The following is a 19,694-nucleotide window of genomic DNA, read 5'->3' on the forward strand; positions in this document are numbered from 1 at the left end:
CTGCTATTTTCAAAAATTGGCCTTCTTTCCAGCCATCTTGTGGATTGTCTTCTCTGTGAGGGACTATGGGCTGCTTTGTTTATTCCAGGATGCTGAACATACCCCAACTCAAGCTGCAGGAATGGAGCATCTTTAAGAAAAGGTAGTTTGAATTAACCACCCTAAAATATAGAACACCCTATCCCTGAGGACACTTTGCAGTGTGTGACTGTGAGTGTTTGGTAGTTAAAAGGAGGGTTGTACCCATAGTGAATTAATTCACACATCAAGCCCTGAAAAGATCAGCTGTACACCCAGCTGTAGTCCCAGGAATGCCAGGCAAACAGTGGAGTTTAAAGTGCATGGAAGATGGAGAAATAAATGGGAAAGACAGGTCTTTGGTATCCAGGCAGTATTTTCTCACCAGCAGACCTCAAAGTGTTTTCCAAAGCTTGGTAAGAACAAGGATATGTGGGGTCAGATGAACCCTGGAGTGAGTGCCTCGTTTTCAGTCACACATTCCACATCTTGGCTCAAATATTTTTGCTTTGGGCTTCTTTCAGAAAAGTGCAGAAAGACCCCAGAGCCAGAAATACTGTGTAAAACATGCAGGATAATTAGCAACCTCCTGGAAACATGTGCAATTTTAATAAAACTTCGACTCCAGTTCTTTCCCACAGGTGGAGTCCAGCAGTACTGTAGGCAGTATGCACAATTAAGCTATTTTTATGCCTCTTCATCTAAAAATGTGAGTGTTAAAACATATGTAGGTAAAGCAAATGGAAAGCTTAAACTTGCCTGCATGCCATGCTCATTTGAACTCGCTGCATTAGCCTGGATTGCTGCTGAGCAGTGTATGCTCCAGCAAAGGTTTTGCAAAGGGAAATGTTTTCACCTACAAACCTGGCTTCTTAAAAAGCCCTATGACTTTGCAGCTCCAGAAGATATTGACTTCCCTGCCAACCACAAAGGGGAATAAATGACTCTGGGAGGGCTCAAGTAATTATACAAAGTGCCTGGATCAACTTTTCCATGGGGATCCTGTAGCTACTGGTCTGATGGCTTAATAATGTGCTTCTGAAATGGCTGCTTTCCACTGCTGCTTCTCTCTTGGGCCAGATTTCCAGCAAGACTCCTTAGCTGCCCTTGCAGAACTGGCAGGACTCATGCTACATGTGAAGGAGCCAACATTAATTTTTCCGTAGGAAAACTTGCAGGTAGGGCAGAGCTGTGCTGTGCTGCCCTAGCAGCAAACTTTGAAAAAGAGGATGACTCAGTAAGCCCTAGATCACTTCCTTGTTCTCCACCCTTCCCTGCCACTCCCTGTCCCTCTGTCCTTCTCCCTCATCTCTTTGGAAGCTGGTGTGGGAGTGTGTGCAGGGAGGGACCACTTTGCACAGCAGAGTAGTACAGTGCCAGCAACAAAATGTGTTCCTTTCATTAGGAGGCCACCAGCACTCGTCCTTATTGCTTGCATTAGCTGGATCACTCAGGTTCAAGAGCCAATACTAGGTTGTCTTGTCCCTTTTCACCTGGGTCTGGTCCATAGTTAGAGCCTGATGAAGAATAGCCCTTCCCTCTTTTGTTCCTCATAGGTCCATTAAATTGGAAGCTGTGTATGGAAAGCTGTGGGCCTGTACCAGTTTTACTTTGCATGAACTGCTTGGCAAAACATGAGGGTCAGATTACTTTGGGTGTTCAGATGTTTTTGCTGGGGAGATGGCAAAAATTTCTGGTCCTCAGAAAGGAAAGTTGGAAGTAACTTGTATTAGGATGGAAATGAGCAATTCAGCAGTTATGCTGGGAAACAACCATTGGTGCAGGTGATCTCAGACCTTTTAAAATACTGTGAGAAGCACTGGAGCATGGTCTTTTCCACTGTTATGGAAAGAAAATCCCCATAACAGAATGGAACAGTTACAGAACAGAATGATCCTGGAATAATGTTGGGTTTTCCTCTATATTCCATAACCACTGGGATTTCAGCCTGGGAGTCCATACACTGAGAGGATGCTATTGACTGGAGAATGGACATGTTATATAATATCTATTATACATTCAGTGTGTTTATATAAATCCACATTTCTTATGTAACTGTGTCACTAGGAAAACAGTGAGGTTGGACAAGTTGGTTTCTCCTGCTGTTGCTGTTCTGCTTTGCTTGTTGATTCTTAAGCACTGTCACAAGACACTGGAGTTTGTGCTACTGCTGTGTGTGCCCAAGTGAATCTCTTTTCAAAAGCTCCATTCACGTTGGGTTTTGCTGTTTTTGTCGACTGCTGTTTCTTTTTTTAAACATAATATTTGGCTGAAAGCCTTCAGTGTTGTTTTCACAAACTCGGGAGTAATCTGGTTAGTGTATACTAGGGACTGACAGTTGACTAGCACAGTGTTCAGTTGCTGTGCTTTTCAACTTGAAATAACATCCAGGGCAGTCTCCTCAAGTGATGTAAAAGACCTGGTAAAGAAATGCCAACTGTCATCTTGATTTTTGGTCTGCTCTGCTCTGACATAAACCTTTCTGACAGCTCAAACCAGTGTCCTTCATATTCCAAATTAATCCAAAATTTCTCGTGGTGATGAAAGGGAAAGAAATTACTTGAGTGCAGGTTTCCTTCTCCGAACATCCTTGACTAACCCTGCTGACACCAGAGAATTACCACCTACTTAGACGTACCCGTCTGTTCTTGATGCAACTTTGAGCCTAAGACATTTTTATTTGCTTTCCAACAGTTTTGCCATCCAAGATCTCAGTATCCAAGTCTCCATGTTGTCTGTCCAAAATAAGAAAACTGGTTTTGGGGTTTTTACAGAGAGTCTTAATTTTTCTAGCTTGAGAGCAAAGGAGCAGTGTTAAGAAGTTAGATCAATTAGGTAGACAATTATGTTGCAAGGAATCTTCTGTCCAACAGTCTCACAACAGTATCTTGAACAGTAGAGTAGCCCAAAGCTTTTGATTTACTTTTCACATGCTGTTCCAGGAGGGATCTGATCTATGGTGTAGATATCTGTTTGTAAGGTTAGAAGGAATACTGTGCCATCTTTTCTCTCCCAGCTGTACAGCAAGCTGAGTTCTAGCAGAAGCACCCTCAGAGATGGGCTAGAGGTGCAGAGCAACTGATGTAAATCATCTCTGTCTTTTTGTGGATGAGATCATCTCATATGAAGGAAGGAAGGTGATGGATGGATTCCCAGCATGGAACATCAGTCTCCAGCTTTCACTTTTCTTAGATCTCGCTTGACCTCTTTGGGAAGTTCTCTTATCTGTGCTGTGCCTTGTCTGGATTTTTCTTATATGGCTGTCTCAATTTTCCTTTCTTGTATCCCTTCCTTCTTTGTCACTCTTATCTCAGCAGGTGGCTCATACTTGCTTCTCCAGACCAGGAACTGAAGGAAACATCCAGGTCACCTGAATGAAAAGAATAGGGATGTCAATGCATCTAAAAATAATGCCAGTACCTGCTAGGTGATATACTTGACCCTGGACTTACTCAGCAGCCTGGATTTATTTCCAATTAAAGTCTGACTCTAGACAGAAGAATGGGTGTCACTCCAGGGGATAACTCAGTTCCAGCCACTGAAGAAATCCTGGCCCCCAAAAATATAACATTTCTAGTCTTGGTGTAGAGGGAAAAGAGTATAGAAATACAGTTCTTGCCTTACATTGACTCACTAAATTCTGTTTTCTGTTATTCTTGACAGTGACCTGTGCTGGTTGTCTGTGGGCTGTACCCAGTGTTCTTTTTTAAGTCTTTAAAAATACACATTTCATTCAGGAAGCTTTCTTCAGGAAATAAGAAGCCCGCTTTCCCCCTCCCTTAGGAAGGACCTCAGAGTACCCACAAAGTTTTTCAGCCCTTGTATTCCAGGCACAGATAAGTCTCCCATTGTCCTAAAGGCTCCAAGATGTTCTCCTCACATCAGGGACATAAATGCATTTGGCAACTCTTTAAGAAACATATCAGGGATTTGGAAAAATCATATTCTCACTGTCTCTTTGGGTAGCAGCAGCATCCAAGTGTTGTGAGAGTTTTGGTGGGGTTTTTTCCAAGCTTTATACTGGATTACGTTATCTATTAAATGCAGCTATTTTTATGCTGAACCGTTGCCATGACCTGTATTTCACAACTTGCACATATACAATGAAAAAAATATTACCTTGCATTCAAAAGGTGTTTCAGTGAAAGCTCCATGAAATTCTGTGCAAAATCTCATTACCTTCTTGCTTGGGTTTTCAGTTTGTTTCATTTTGGGGATGTGTTTATTTCTCGGTAGTTCCAGGTGCCAACTTTGGTGTTCATGATGGAGATGTGACTTCTGTCAGAGCACCACCGGCCTCCTAATAGTTTACTAAACCCACTCCATAGATAGTGTGAAGGACAGAGGTAGAAAATAATGAAATATTGAATTTATTCCCTGAGTCACTGGGGAACCGAAGGACAGAAACCAAGCACCCTTAGTTTCCAGTGCTCTGTCCCTGACACCAGAAAACATGACTTTCTCTTGTAACTTATATGAGATGTTCAGGAGAAGTTTTGCACTGTTTGAGCAATTAGGATGGTAAGGGTAGCTGTTAAACTGATATCTAGCTGAAATATTTAATTTATTTAGTAGCTATTAGAAGCAAATTAGAGATTCCCTTATCTGTGACTTGAAATAAGCAGATGAAAATAGGTTGTCTCCTTTCCTTGTGGCTTAGAGAGATGAGGGATTTTTATTCTCAAGGAGTGAAGGGGAAGGATTCTGCCTTTTTTTTTTTTCCTTACAAACTTCAGAAGCACCTGGACTCTTGAGTAGTAGCCCTGTCTTTTCCCTTGGTTTCTCCAGGAAATCTCTTGGAGAGCACAGGAAGCAGAAAATGCCAACTTTAAACAGGTTGTACTTAAAAGAATAATAGTGTTCAATCAGTAACCAAAGCAAGCTCAGCTTTGCTGGATGCTAGTTTACTGACAGAGTTTCCAATTAAAATTTGTTTTCCATGTTGATCAACAAGGTTCCATTTTCTTGATGGTTTTTATGTCACAAATTCTTGCATTGCTCGGAGAATCCTTGAGGAAACGCATGGCAGGCGAGAATTCATTTCTAATGTAAAAATACCAAGAAAGAGGAGAGTGAGGGGAACTATAAATAACCACCAAGATGTCACAGAGTCAGTCATTTTTTCCTCTGCAAGTCCGCTTTAGCAGTTAAGGTCAAGATAACATTTCCATGTCAATGGTCAGTTACATCAAAATTCTAAAACAGGAATATTGAATGGAATTTTGGATTTTTTTTCTTGCATTGTGCCCGGATTTGACCAATTTATAGTCTCTTTGGTCTGCCAGCTCAGAGTTCCAGTGTTATTTTGGTTAAGCTCTTTGCCAGAGTGGCAAGCTTGGATTGGAACATTGGGTTTATTAAAGGCTATGAAATTAAATTCACCACCAAAAGAAAAGAAAAAGAGCCCACTTCTTGCCGATAGTCACTTCTTTATTTCCTTTGATGCGGCTCAGTTTGACTTGAATTTTAGCCTAACAATTTCTATACAATTTTGTTTTGTTTTTGCAAAGTTCTAATCAGCTTAAACTGCAAACAGTTGGAAATGCCTCTCTAACAGCTTCCTTGGTGTTGCTAATTAGGCTTGAAATCTCTTGTGTTGTCCACAATTGTGTCTAAACAAGGAGCAGAGTGTATGTGCTCGCTGTATGCCACATCTCCCAGCTGCATGTAATTCTGCTGCCTGCGCAGAAAGTAATCGCAAGGGGACAGAACCTATAGTCTTTATTTAGGCAGAACTCCCAGGGTGACGTGCAAGGTCAGGCACATCGTGTTTTGAGGGAAGAGATGGATTTGATGGTGAGAATGTGTACAGCAAGCAGCGCTACATCTGTAGCACAAAGACTGGAAGTGCTTGGCCATAAAGAACAGCTTTGCTTTATCCCCCAGAGCACTTTGTACTGCAGAGCCCTGAGTTATGATCTGTAGGTGCTCGTACCTGACGTGTGTTAATAATAGATAAAAACACAGGGCTATCAAAACCTACCGTGTATTCTCCCTGTCCCTCAGGAGCAAAGCTAATAGAATATCATAGTTTTTAAAGCTACCAAGGTTCACTTCAATGGGAAAAGAGCCCTAACAAATCCTCGAACACATCTTTCTGCACTCGGCAAAGCCATGGGATGATTTATCTCTAGGTAGTGACCGCAGTGGTGTGAAGCAACACTAATCTGCTGAGGCATGGCTGCCTTGTGCGACGCGGGCCAGGGATTTCCGCGGTAGCTCTGTGCCAGTTCGCCTGAGCTGCAGAAGCCTTGAACAAACTGTTTACCTCTGACATTCTGGAAGGGATTTTGAGGGATTTCCTTCAAATTAGAAATCTTTGAAAATCAGCATCCTGCGCCAGGCGTTGTATTATGCAACGGCTTGGAATGAAGGTCTGGTCGTGCACTTTGGATCTTCTTGGATTGAAGAAATCAGAGATGGAAACTGTCTTATCAGATCATCCCTCCCTGCCAAGGCAGGCTTGTCTCCTGTGCTCTGCTGGTGCTGCTGTGCTTTATGAATGCTCCTTTCCCCAGCACTCTAAAAGCCTGCCCCAGCTTACTGGTTGGATGTTTTCTGGACCACATGCATTCCTGGTGTAGTGTGACTGACTTCACGTGGTTATGCTGAGGTTCATACCTGCTGTTTGGTGTGCTTGGCAGTGCTAACACCAAGTGTGAGCTGTGCTCAGCAACATGCACAATGAACTGCTTCAATTCTGTGGGGAATGTGCAGATCCCCTCTTCTGGTGGCAGTCGACAAGATGTGAGAAGGTTTGGAAATGCAACTTCACAAGAAAATTACTGAAGAAACTGGGGCTCATTACAAAGACATTTAATAATGTCCTTTTACAATTGCTAAGGATGCTTTCAGTTGTTCGGCTTACTGTAGTATTCAGTGCAACTGTAATTATTGTTGTTGAAAAAATTTCATATGCATTGACTTTTTATTCTCCATGCTTTTTTAAAGTCAACTCTAAATTAGAAACATTTCCCCAGTATTAAATATTTTAATCTTGTAAATGGCTATAGCCATCTTGGAATACTCTGAATAATAGCTCAAATGCTGTTCCCCAGTACTGCACCTCCCAAAGTCACACCTGGTTGACTTTTGAGATGTGTTTCAATCATTACAGATTAAAAAAATTAATTTTTGCTGCTAAAAATACGTTGTTTCCATTAAGTAACAATTTAGGCACACAGACTACTTCACAAGTATTTATCAAACCTAACAGCATCCAGTTTCTCACTGGAATATGTAACTTCTGCAGCCATTTGATTTACAGGCCAACTGAGGCGCAGAGCATGGGAGTGCTTTGCCTATAGCAGTTACTTGGTTTAAAAGCCAGAAGTAAAATCCAGGCTTTTTATCTTCCAGCCTACCAGTTTGGAGGACAGTTCACGCATTTCTTACATTCATAGGCACAGCTGTTTTAAAGGGACAAAGATCTCTGTGTTGTCAGAGCAAGGAATTTACAAAAGATGAGTAGCTTTGAGTGCCAGAAAGTAGTTAAGTAATTTCCAATGCGAGGCTTCTTGTGGATTTTTAGCTGGAAGGAGTCAATGTGATTGTGGTTGGACACAGCATAATGCAGAGCAGATCATTTAACCCTGATGTTCCTTCCTCACTCTCAACTTGGTAGTACTAGAAACAGACGTGGGTCTTATCCAAACTAGCAGTGAGCATCAGAGAAGTCACGTAGTCCCTGCCTGTGCTATTCCAAACATTAATTAAATTCAACATTAAAAATATATACCATTCTGCTGGTAGTATGGCCAGCCTGTGTGCCTTCCACATCCAGCAGCCTTCTGTAAGTTTCCTCTCCAGCCTTTGGTATGCTCAGACAAAAGCAAAGCCATCCCTCAGCCTTCACTTGGTAAGACAGCTATCTTAGCAAGTGGAGCTCCTTCCTCCTCTCACTGTAGAGCATATTTTGACATCTACATATCATTTAAGAAGCATTTCTCAGGCGCTGTTCCATTTTCATCGTGGCCTTTCTGTTATTGCACATTTGTGGATTCAACTGTCTATCATTGTCATCTTTGCTACTAACATAAGCCATAAAACATATCTCGTCTTTAATAGTTACAGGGCAAGGGGAAGGGACTCCTTTATCCTGTGTACTTAAGAGGACTTTCTGCCAGATTCTCCTCCAGCTGCTCCAAGTCCAAAACTACAAAGCTGAATTCAGTTTTCCTGAAGAAAAGCAAATTCCAGCAGAGGAGAAGCATGCCAGCCATGGTATTGCTACTGTGCTGGGAAAGCCACTAAAAACTGAGCCGAATGGAAGAACAATTTGAAAGCCACTGAATACAGTAACCTCCGGGGCCAGAGTCTGCACTGTGCAAGTGGTAGCTGCATGCACAGCTCAGACCAGTTACCAGCAAGGGTTGCCAATGTCATTTATTCCAGTATCTTCCTTTGCATCTCCCAGCTAAACAAGCTATACCATATAAATAACAGCCTCACTGCTTACCATTGTGTGTGAATTAGGGGGTTTTTCCAGGGTATTTTGGATTGTCAGGGGTCACATCTCTTGCCCCAACACACTGATACAGCTATGGCAACATGGTCTGAAGGTCAGAGCATCGGCTATGGTGCTTCTGCAGCACTTTCTGTTGCTGAAACTATCCCTCAGAGAGCAGCAGGAAGGGAAGGAGCATGTCACCCACTGCTAATAATGTGTTCAGCTGATCAGTCTAGGTGAGAAGGATTAACTCATGCCCAAACTGTCTCCTCAAATATGCAGGAAGGAATTTTGTGATGGCTTTTAGTGACTTAAATGTTAGTTTGCCAAGATTTACCCATCTGTGGAGGTAGCAGTTGGGGAGCCTGAGGTGGAAATCGGGTCTTGGATTTTCCTTTTCTAGAAATAATGCCAAAAAAGTGTTTGAAACTGTTGAAATTACATCTTGACACTTAACCCCTCCACCAATGTCTGCTTTATATATAATTTGTAACCCAACTATATATTTTCAGACCCAAAACCTAAATGAAACCATTTGAAATTATTTGAAGTGCACTGTTTCAATTGACCTGATCTAATTTGGGGTTTATAAATTCACCAGACTTCTTGAGATTAAAGTGTTCTGTCTTCACTTAAGTATGGAAACATTTTCAAGCCTCAAAAATTATCCCACAAAGGGGAAAATATCTGCTGCTCTGCTCTCCTTGCTGTCTGAGGAAATGAAGGACGGAGTCACAAGATTTAAAGCAAGTCACTTACCACACTTTCCTAAGTTACAGTTCAACTATAGTATTTAACCATGTGCCTGTTTTTAGCACAACAGTCACTTTTGATTCATGCAGCTTAATACCATCTCCTCTGCTCAGTCACTTCGAAAAATGTGTTTCTCCTGCAGTGCTCATAGAAAGTGAGTTTGTGTCCCTGTGCATGAGTTGCCAATGTAATTTATTCCAGCAACTTCCCTCCCCTCTCTGAGCAAAATAAGCAGTATCATGCTCATGTCCCTGTGCATGAGCTCTCCTCTGTCTGCTGTTCAGAGTGCAGGAGAGATTATTTATGTTCATTAGAGTTTGGGATGCATTGCCAATACAGAAGAAGCAATGGCTAAGTGTCTGTGTGGCATTTCTTGTGCACTCATTGCTAGGTCATTGTGGGAGTGTCCTTGTGTTGCACGACCTTGTGAGTTACTGCTGTAACCCAAAATTTGGTTATGATGGGTTATAATCTGCAGCATTAAGGAAGCAGGATGAGCTGCAGCCCATAGGCTGTCACTGCACCTCTGCTCCCCAAAGCTGTTTGTCACCTTGCCATCTGGGATGTGAAATTTTCAGGAGGGGATTCAGACACTTCCCAGCTCCAGTCTTCAGTGGCCCTTGCAACCCAGAAGTCTTTCCCAGCAGTCTGGGTTTTCACTTCATGTCCCATGTTTAAACCTAACATCTGCAGAGTGATTCCCTTTGGCTTTCTGTGGTTTCTGAAGGAACAAGTATTGCTATAGGGAGATCAAACAACTCCCACCACCACTTGCTTCTAGATGCTTGGTCCCAAGCAGCTTGTTCCCACTTTGCCACTGATTGTGTTGTATATGTTTAAGTCTGAGTTTTTACTTGCAAGCTGATGCTTGATACCCCGGTCATTTCAGTTCTTTCTTTGGGTTTTACTGTACCTTTGCTTGGTGTTATTTTTCTGGCTGCTGTTTTAGGGTGCATTATTCTCTCCATGTGCAATTCTTTTTCTTTGCCGTGGGTAAGCAGTTCTGCCTTCAAAAAACATGAACCCAGACTCAGCTTTTAACATTGTGCCAACCTTCCATTTAGAAATGGATGGTTCCTTCCCTGCGCTTTTCAAGTCTAGATTGGATTTGGAGACACAAGTCTCTCTAAAAAAGAAGGGCACTCCCTGCTTCTTAGACAAAATATGGGAAAAGGATAATAAATCTACCCCTCAGCCCACACTGGATTTGTGGTCCATATTCTTATGAATTTGACCACAGCCCCTAGGCCTGATTTTTCCTAACTGTTTCTCATCTTTCTTCTCTGCGCCTTGCCTTAGCCCTTGGTGTAGCTGATCAGAAGCACTCAGCTCTACCTGTTGATTACAGAGAGGGCTTGTAACAACAGCTTGGGAGGGAGAGAAGAAGAAAAATAGGGCTGCTAGGCATTTTTCTTCATCTTGTTTGGCTTTTTGTAGATTTGTAAGCTCCAGGAGGTGTTAGGAGAGTTAGCTAAACTGTGAAAGAGAGCAAAATCAAGAAGCCAAATTTATAATCCAACAGGGATGCTGTTCTCATAATGTGCAGAAATACCTTTGTGCAGGTTGTTAGCTGCTGGGGCAGCACTTTGGCATGTGGGATAACCTGATTAGAGAGTCAAAGAAAACTCTGTTAGCTCCACAGGCCAAATCCTGCCTTACAGCAACCTGATGTCAAATGGGTGTGAATCAAGGAAGCTTTCCCATTGGCATCATCTGGTAACACCTTGAAGAGAAGGGTCTGAGCCAGGGTTCTAGCAAGGAGAGTGACTTAAGCAAATACACTCCCAGACAGGGAGTGAGCTGGAGTCTGAAACTAATTACTTTGTTTTTTCTCACTGGTACAGACTTTGAAGGATGAAAAGAATAAATTTCTCAGGTCTCATTTTCAGGTTGTATAGAAGGTTTAATCGGGAGTTGGTTAATTTAAAATGCTTGTCTTACTTAGCTGCGAGAATGTCAAACAGTGTGACTGAGCTGAGATTTGGGAGCAGAAGATGTGTGTTTTCAGAAGGCATAACCCATAAGGGTGATTGCCTGCTGTCCTGGTCACTGGGAAACTCCCACCAAAGTCAATGTTAACATGAAAATTCAAACAAGATGGTTCTAATGATCCCTTGCAGTCTTAAACTCAGTGTATCTGAAATGTGTGAGCAGGAGTGAGAGAAGTTCCAGGCCATGGTGTTTGGTGCTAAATCCCTTTGCAGGGTGGATTGGTGCTGCAGGGTTCTGCTCTGTTCACAGTCCTGCATGGGCTATGCTCAGTGCTGCTGTCTGGAGGGCCCATCCCTAGGCGGTGGTAGCAGACCAGGGGAACTGCTGGGCTGATCGGCCCCCAGTGTGGTTGTATGCCAGGGAACTCCTGGTCATGTTGTGGGTGCTCAATGTTTATCAGAATTCAAAAATTGTCAAGAAAGTTCATGGGAGAAACATGCCACTTGAGGCAAAATATGGAAAGCCAAACTCTGTCTCAGGAAGTCTCTAAACCAGAAATCAGTGGAGGCTGGAAGCGCATCCTAAGGAATTGCTGTGTTTTGCTAGCCCTGTTCTCATATTTTGGCCTCTCTCGCTGGCAACTGTTGGAAAAGAAGCAAGCAGTGACTTGGTGAGGCAAACCAAGTACTTGTGTGTATTCAGAAGGTGTCATAGCAAACGCCTTATGAATGGCACAATCTTCCATCAGTATCCGCAGGTATGCTGCGTTCCTTCCTTGGCAAAAAAATACAGAGAACAGCGTGGATGTGGACTGAGATGATGTGATCTGCTTATGCAAAGCAAAATGGCAAATTTGCCAGTTTATTTCTCCAAGGAGAAAATTATTGACCTTGCTTTTTCTGGCATACTAGCTACTGTTATAATGATGATGATGGTGACAGCAACCCAACAGAAGGGCCAGCAGTCATTCTTTCCTGCCCATTATTACAAGGTATAAAGCAAAATCCAGTCTGAATTCAATGCTAGTCTGGCTCTACTCTCTTTACAAATCTGTGAGGCAGTACTCATGGTTTAAAATTCAGGACTTTTCATATAGACCTTTCCAAAAACAATCCTTTTGATCTTCTGATATGAACTTGTGTATTTGTATGTTTGTACATTACCAGTCACGTGCAGCCCAGAGATATGTATGATAGGAAATGTATGAATGTAGAAGTAACCTTTCTGAGCTCCTGGGTGATTCATCTGACAATACATTTTGGCTGCACATGTAAGGACTGGATCTTGCCCCTGAGAATATTGGCTCAAAGAAACAATAACAATGCGGTCAGTCAAAGCACTACTTTCCCTGGGAATTTTGTTGCATGAGGAAGCAGAAGAACTTAAGCCCTCCTGTGTTTGTCAACGTGATCTGCCTTTCAGCAGCTTTTTATGCTTCTATCCTGTTAGATTTTTTCCTTTCTCCACCCTCCTTATTTCTATCTATCTAAATGATAATCAGTAGTGTACTTATAGATTTTTCTCCCTCACCCAAGATGCAAATGCTGATTGATGACATTATTTGATAACTTCAGGTGCATGAAGCAAGAAGGGTAGATAAAGTTTGCTTTCCTAAAGTCCAGTGAAATGATCCAAATCATATTGTTTGCATCTATGTGGTTTGCACTCTCCATTTATGGCATGTGTCTTTAAGTGCTTGGTTTGAAAGGGTAAGTTACCCAGCTGGTGTCAGAAGGGCTGGTGTGGCTCACACACAGCCGTCTGAAACAAAATGATCTTGGTGTTTCTATAATTAACTGCAGGGGTGAGTGAGGGTTGAAATGAGTTGAATCATTCAACGGACCCCACTTGAAAGGTGGGAATTTTTTTGGCTCCAACACTTCAGGAGCAGGCCAATATGTAAAACCTGTGCAGCAAGGATCATGGCCTTAGAGCTGGCATTTCACAGTCATTATCTCAAACACTGTGGGCCAGAGATAAATGAACCATTTAAATCATCCTGAACTCCTGTCCTTGCGATGCTTTCATTGCAGCCTCTGCTTTGCGCTCTCCCCAGACTCAACAGTATTCTCTGTGGTGAGAGAGAAGATCAAGATTTTTCATACAAGGCAGATAAAGATATTTTTATGGGATCTGTATTGGCAGAGCAGTTAGGGGGTCTCTGTGTGGCCCCAGGAAATTGCACTTCAGCTTTGCACTGACCGCTGTTGGAGCTTGTCTCTAATCATCTCTGCTGCAAAAGGTCGCTCAGACTGGGCAGTCCACAGGCAAAAGCCCAGGAGTGCAGGCTGCAGAACTCCTTCACGTGCTCCTGGCTACAGAAGCTGCAGTGTCTGACACACCCATCTGATGGGCCATCTCTGATCGTTTATCAGAGCTGCTGAGAGAAGGCTCTGGTTTGTGTTGTCACACTATATAAAGGCTTGACCCAGGCCCTGTGCTGTTACCATACTCTTTGATAACTGTTGACTGTACTGCACTTATCTAGAAGAAATGGCTAAAGCTTCCAAGTAGACCAGCAGCAGCCTTCAACCCAGCTGACCTTTGTAGATGTCCCACTGAGATGGTGCTCACATCTGTTGTGTGTTTTCTTTGCAGAATACATTGGAGCAATGCAGTGTCTGCACAAAGCCCATCATGGAAAGGATCCTCCGAGCCACTGGGAAGGCCTATCATCCCCACTGTTTCACCTGTGTGATGTGCCATCGCAGCCTGGATGGGATCCCCTTCACTGTGGATGCTGGCGGGAACATCCATTGCATCGAGGATTTCCATAAGTATGGCCTAAGCTGCTGTCAGTGCTTTGCTTATTGTCTTTTTTCGTTTGTCCCTAAAAGTCCTCCTTTTTCAGCCTGAGTATTCAAGAAGATCTGAACCCTCTGCCATTTCCTCCCAAGGCTCTTAAATACTAGGCAGAGCTTTGCTCTAAGCAGGCACACCTTGGCATACAAGATTAATTGGTTAGGGACTGATGCTGCTTGATCCCTGTTTCACTTAGAGCTGAATTCAGGGATAACCTCTGTGTTCCCTCTGTTTTAAGTGCTCTGCCTTCCCCTGCACTCAGTATGTGCATGTTTTTCCTCACTGCCTGTACCTGCACTTTCACATCAGCATCTCCCTGCTTTTTCCACTGAGCAATTAAGAGAGGTCTTGTCCTGCTGCACTCTGCAGGTGTTTACTTACCAGCTAGAGGGATCTCTGTGGCCACAGGCTGCTCAGAGCTCCTTTTGTTTCTAGTTGCTAATTAGCTTTTTAAAGCTGCTGAAAATACAGCCCTGGTAATAATTTATAGTGAAACTGCTATTTAAAGTAAGTTGAAAGGTAGAGTTGCAAGTAATTTCTGTCACTGCCACGCTACCACCCCCATCATCACAACTAATCTAGGGAAGACAGGTAGATATAATCAGAGCACAAATGTTTGCCCTGTATGGAAAAGACAGATACACTACACCCCTCAATTAAAAGATGAAATCAATACTGACAAATGTGAGTTTACATCTCAACCATTTATCTCTTAATTTCTAGGGGGGTAGACTTAATTAGAGCCTCGTGACATCAGTGTGTGGGTCTGAAAGCTCAAAGAAGTAGGCTGACTTGACAGAAAGGGAAGCAGCCACAATCAACTGGCATGTTAGAATCCAACACAAGGATATTCCCTGTAGCTCAGCTAGGCTGGGTTAATTGGCAGCTGCTGTATTACCTTGCCTTTCTGTGCCACCAGTTGTATGTTAAGGTAAAATGTGGTCCTGAGCAGAGGTCCAACAGGAGGTTTATGCACCACTTGGGCATCTGAAGGGTGCAATTTGGAGGCTGCTCCTTCCACAAGCCCCACAGGCCAAGGGCTCAGATGCTTTCAGGAGAAAGGCTTGATGTCCCACTCTGAAGTCTTTTGGCAGTGACTGCATATGGACCTCGGGGCTCTGAGAGTGGGAAGTGGGAGGCTGTCAATCCAAGGAAAGGACATAAAAATCACTGAGTGAAAGACTGAAGGGAAGATGATGGGAATAGCATGAGATCCAGTGTGACACTCAGGATGTTTTTGGCCAGCCACACATTTTGCAGCACTTTGCCCAGCCCAGTTTTAATTGATTAGGGCTCCTTATCTGGAGGTTGAGTGTTCTACATCTACATCCTCTTGATAACAAAACTGTAGCTGATGCTCACACTGTCACCGAGCTTCTCCCTGAGCTCAGGCCCTGAGTAGCACATCCACAACCCCCAAAATCTGCAGGAGTTATCTCAGGGTACTGGAAGATAATATTTGGCTCATATTGAATTATTGACTGTAGCTTGGACAAAGAAATGTTGAAGTATTTTTAAATACCACATTTGAGCTAAATGGCACAAGGAAGTGCCTACATGAAGCAGCATATAATTAATTGCGATTACAGCTCTGGTCATATCATGATCCATTTAAGTTATTTTTCAGAGCGCTTGCTATAGCCACTGTTTAATTCATTTTTTCGTTAGATCGCAGCTACACAGACATCTTTCATCTGCTGCCAGTGAAATTAATATTTTTCTTTATTCCTAGTACAGATAGATTTCTTTTTTTTTCTTTTCTAAGCTAGTTAATTCTGAGATGGTTTATGTGACAGGCTGGGTGGCAGAGTCAATCTTTAGTAGGCATTTCAGAAGAGAAGGGCCTTTGATCTCCTCGTGTTCTGATGTTTGCCATAAGCTTTGCCCTCTGTCCCCCATAGCCCCTGACCCCGGCTCTCATTATACGGCAGCAGATTCTGTAGGTGTTAAGTTTCCTTTTATGTAACCAGAATTTGCAGCCAGGGAATTGGTACCAATAGGTTTTGAACCAAAACAGCACATAATGTTTCACCACAGGCTAAATGTTCCCAAGCATCCCCACCTGCCTAGGAGTAGAGATGGCCACTTCTCTTGGGAACTCAGGGGAGCAAAGCCAGAGTTAATATAGAACGCAGGTGAATTAGCCAGAAGGGCATATGGTGAGCAGTATAAGGGGAAAAATAAAGGCCTCTGCTTCTCTTGATCCCTGAGTTGACCCTGATTCAAGTGAGTCCCTTCACGCAGTGAGTTATTGTCCCTATACAATTCTAAGGCTGACTGGAAGAGAGAGCATTGGTGTCTCTGCAACCAGACCTGTTCCCTTTTAGGCCTGGGCAATCCGCTATTGGATAACTGAGAGTTGGTTTTAGCTAGAAAATGCAGCAAGTCAGAATTGCCCTGATCTTCTTATTTGAGAGTGAGTCAGGAATGTGCTCCTGTGTGCATAAGTGGGTAAGATGGCTCCGAATTTTAAAGTGGATGGGATAAACCTCAACAAATGAGTGTGGTGCATTCTTTTTACCATCTGTATCAAGACTTTTAACCTATTTGTTCCAATCTTGAAATTTTAATATTTTGGGGTTTGTTTTCAAGAGATCCTCCTGAAGCAAATTGTGGTCATCTTTCTAACCTTGGGATTTGCATGGGCTTTCTTAGAGAGATGGTTAAGGGTTATGGCAATGCACAGATGCCACAGTTATGGGACATTCACCTTAGTTGTTAGTTAGGACAGGTACAATATGCTTTGCTGCCTGTCAGATGTTCTTTGTCCTCTCCTAAAAGTCTGCAAAATGTTCTTTAATATCCTACAAGCCCGAAAATACATTTTAAGACTAAAGTACTCCTTCCTGTCTTTCCAAAAAGGCAGCTGTGCAAAGCTCCAGCTGTGGCATATGTGCACATACATAAGTGTGTTTGTACAAATGCACATGTTTCTGGCTTGATGGTCCAGTTAACAAAAACTTTCACTCCAAGTTTGAGGATGACTGAGACTGTCTCTTCCTTCTTCAGGAAATTTGCTCCGAGATGTTCTGTGTGCAAGGAGCCCATCATGCCGGCCCCAGGACAAGAGGAGACTGTACGCATTGTTGCCTTGGATCGTGACTTCCATGTCCAGTGCTACCGGTGTGAGGTTAGTATTCCAATCACTGTGTGAAGGAAATCTGTGAAGGACAGAAAGTAAAGATTGGCTTAACTTCATCACCACCTCATGGTATGCACACGACAGGTATAACCAATTGTAACACTGGCTGTACAATCAAATTACTTCATTGACTTCAGCATGCAAGGAATTTTTCCTCATATATATCAGCGCAAATGAGAAGAAAATCAGGTTCCTTGTTTATAACAGGTTCATTAGGAGAGCAAGAGAATGTGACTCAGGTAATTAGGGCTTAATATTTGAGAACTTCATAAATTATAGCTTGGATACAAACGTAGCTCATGTTTATGTTCTTAAAATGAAAGCTAATGCATGTTAGAATTCGAGCAAGATTGTACAGGAAACTCAGCATATGGCTCTGGGTTGAAGAATTTTAATGGACACATAAACATGATCATTCTTGTTTTGTGCAATGCTTTTTGTGCTACTTTCCCTGTTCCCTTTCATTATGCACTTCATGTAATTTTGATGGTAAGAATCTGAAGACAGAGAATAAAAATCACCTTAAAGCAATTAACATGTGGGAACAGCTGTGTTAGGGAACCTTCAAGAATTCTTCAGTGGAAGTGTTGCTTGTTCGATAATACATCATCCAGATGGCAGGGTAAGAAAATGAGACCAAATATATTTCTTATCACTGTTGCAGGTTTTAATAACTTCAACAAGAAAGAAGGATAGACTAAGGTTTAAAGGTCTAGGCTGAAACTTGAGGCATCTGGTTCACTTCTCAATCTGGCACTGGCTTTCAGGGTACATATATTTTAAGATGCTGGGACATTCCTACACTAAATTTTGTACAGCCTAATTCATCATACAGCATGTCTCCATGCTGGCTGCTGTGATACCTAGGCTTTCACACACACAGATGTCACAAGTAGATGCAGTAGAACAGAACACAGACACTCACTTGGCCTTGATCTCCATGTACCTCAGCTATCTCAAAAGGAACAACAATAATATTCCTCTTTCCACCACTTGCTGCCAGGTATGTTTACAAACACTGATTTATGATGAAGAGGCAAGGGCCCCTAAGTGAGCTCTAATCCCTCACTGCAGCCTCATCAGCAGTCTTGGGCCAAGCACTTGTTTGATCACATGGTGAGGGATAACTCCCAACTTTCCTAGCAGCCTTATAAACTTAGAGGCTGAGGTCTCTGGAGCAAGTTTTGGGGCATTTAAATGGGGTTTCCATGTGCCTGTCTGACATCCTCCTTTAAGGCACAACCTTTTTGGCCAATTGTGCAAACATAGGTGACTGTTCTGGTAAGGGGAGACAGGCAGGGAGTTTGCTTAACTGTCACCCCTGGAATGGAATCTGTAACTCTGTGGCATTAACTCTTCCAAAGAAGATTACCTATAGTCAGATATTGGTACCAAACTTTCTTCCCAGTGATGCTTCTTTTTTATCCTCTTTTGAATTAATACAAATGTGCTTCAGTTTGATGTTTCTCCAATGCTAAAAGACCTTTGCTTCCTCAAAAATGTGAAGGCAGTAATCTCTTTTTACTTTCAATTGGATTAAATTCAGCAGAGAGCTTGGGAACCCATCTTCTCTGCAGCATTGTCTCTTATCAGAAAACAGCTTAATCATGAAAGACGTCATGTACCTCAGCTTCATGCTTTACGCTGACTCAGGCTAGATCCCATTACAAGGTGGAGTGTGAGGAGAGAATTCTTTTCACTAATAGATTCTTTGCTTAATCTTGCTCCTTCTTATTTTCTTTCCTCTTTCTGTTTGCTTATTTTCTAGGACTGTGGTGGTCTCCTGTCTGAAGGGGACAATCAGGGCTGTTACCCTCTGGATGGGCACATCCTTTGCAAGACCTGCAACTCTGCTCGGATCCAGGCTCTGACTGCCAAGGCCAGCACTGATCTCTGAGTATCAACTGTGACCCTCCCCAGGATGCCCATCGGGGGATATTGCACAAGCTTTGCATGATTTCTTTCCAGGCTAGGGTCTGAATCTCTATTTAAAAAAAAAAAAAAAAAAAAAAAAAAGGAAAACTGGAAGGCCTTGGAACAAGAGGGCAGTTTGAGAGGCCATGTTCAGACTGCCCGTGACAAGCATCTAATTTAGACACAACTGTTCGAGAGGGCAGTGAGTCAGAACAGCTGCTGTATCTGCAGCTGATGGAGTTAAGTGGTCACAGCAGCTAAGTTACATGCCTGTAGAAGGAGGTCTGAACATGGTCCTGCCTACGTTTGTGTTTGATTCCTGTCTCTTAAGAAGTACATGAAGGTAGAAGGTGAAAGATGGCTGAGCTAGTTATTTCTCCCAAGTTATTTTGAGAACCTGGCCAGCTCTCATTGAAGTCATGGGGAGGTTCCCTTTGACTTTAATAGGATCTGTGTCACCAGCAGAAGTAGCTCCACTGCCCTAGGTGTGAGAGCAGACCCAGCATTAACACAAACAGTGCAACTGCGACTGTAGTGCACCTGAGTGTAGGTGTGACCTTGTATCCCTGGGACACAGATTTGTTATTTCTTAGGCCCTTACTTGTCTCCATTCCCTTCCAGTTCAATAGGGTTTTTAATTTTACTCATGAAATTTTACTTTGCTATTGCATAAATTTATTCAGT

General features: G+C 42.7%; 1 protein-coding gene across 8 annotated transcripts in view; it reads left to right on the forward strand.

Annotated features, from left to right (window-relative positions):
- The window catches only part of LPP (LIM domain containing preferred translocation partner in lipoma), a 319,465-nt gene extending 300,339 nt beyond the window's left edge, over positions 1-19,126 (forward strand). For 7 of the 8 annotated variants that reach the window (XM_017810598.1, XM_017810605.1, XM_017810603.1 and 4 more), the window contains 3 exons: positions 13,751-13,929; positions 16,964-17,084; positions 18,865-19,126. In XM_017810598.1, the coding sequence (XP_017666087.1) occupies positions 13,751-13,929; positions 16,964-17,084; positions 18,865-18,993 (429 nt within the window). In that variant the 3' untranslated portion in view covers positions 18,994-19,126. The remainder of the gene's footprint in view (positions 1-13,750; positions 13,930-16,963; positions 17,085-18,864) is intronic. The other variant, XM_017810600.1, reaches the window with a different exon arrangement.
- Positions 19,127-19,694: the final 568 nt, after the last annotated feature.

This window comes from Lepidothrix coronata, unplaced genomic scaffold (genome assembly GCF_001604755.1).
Source record: "Lepidothrix coronata isolate B3197 unplaced genomic scaffold, Lepidothrix_coronata-1.0 Scaffold29, whole genome shotgun sequence".
Taxonomy (NCBI): Eukaryota; Metazoa; Chordata; class Aves; order Passeriformes; family Pipridae; genus Lepidothrix; species Lepidothrix coronata.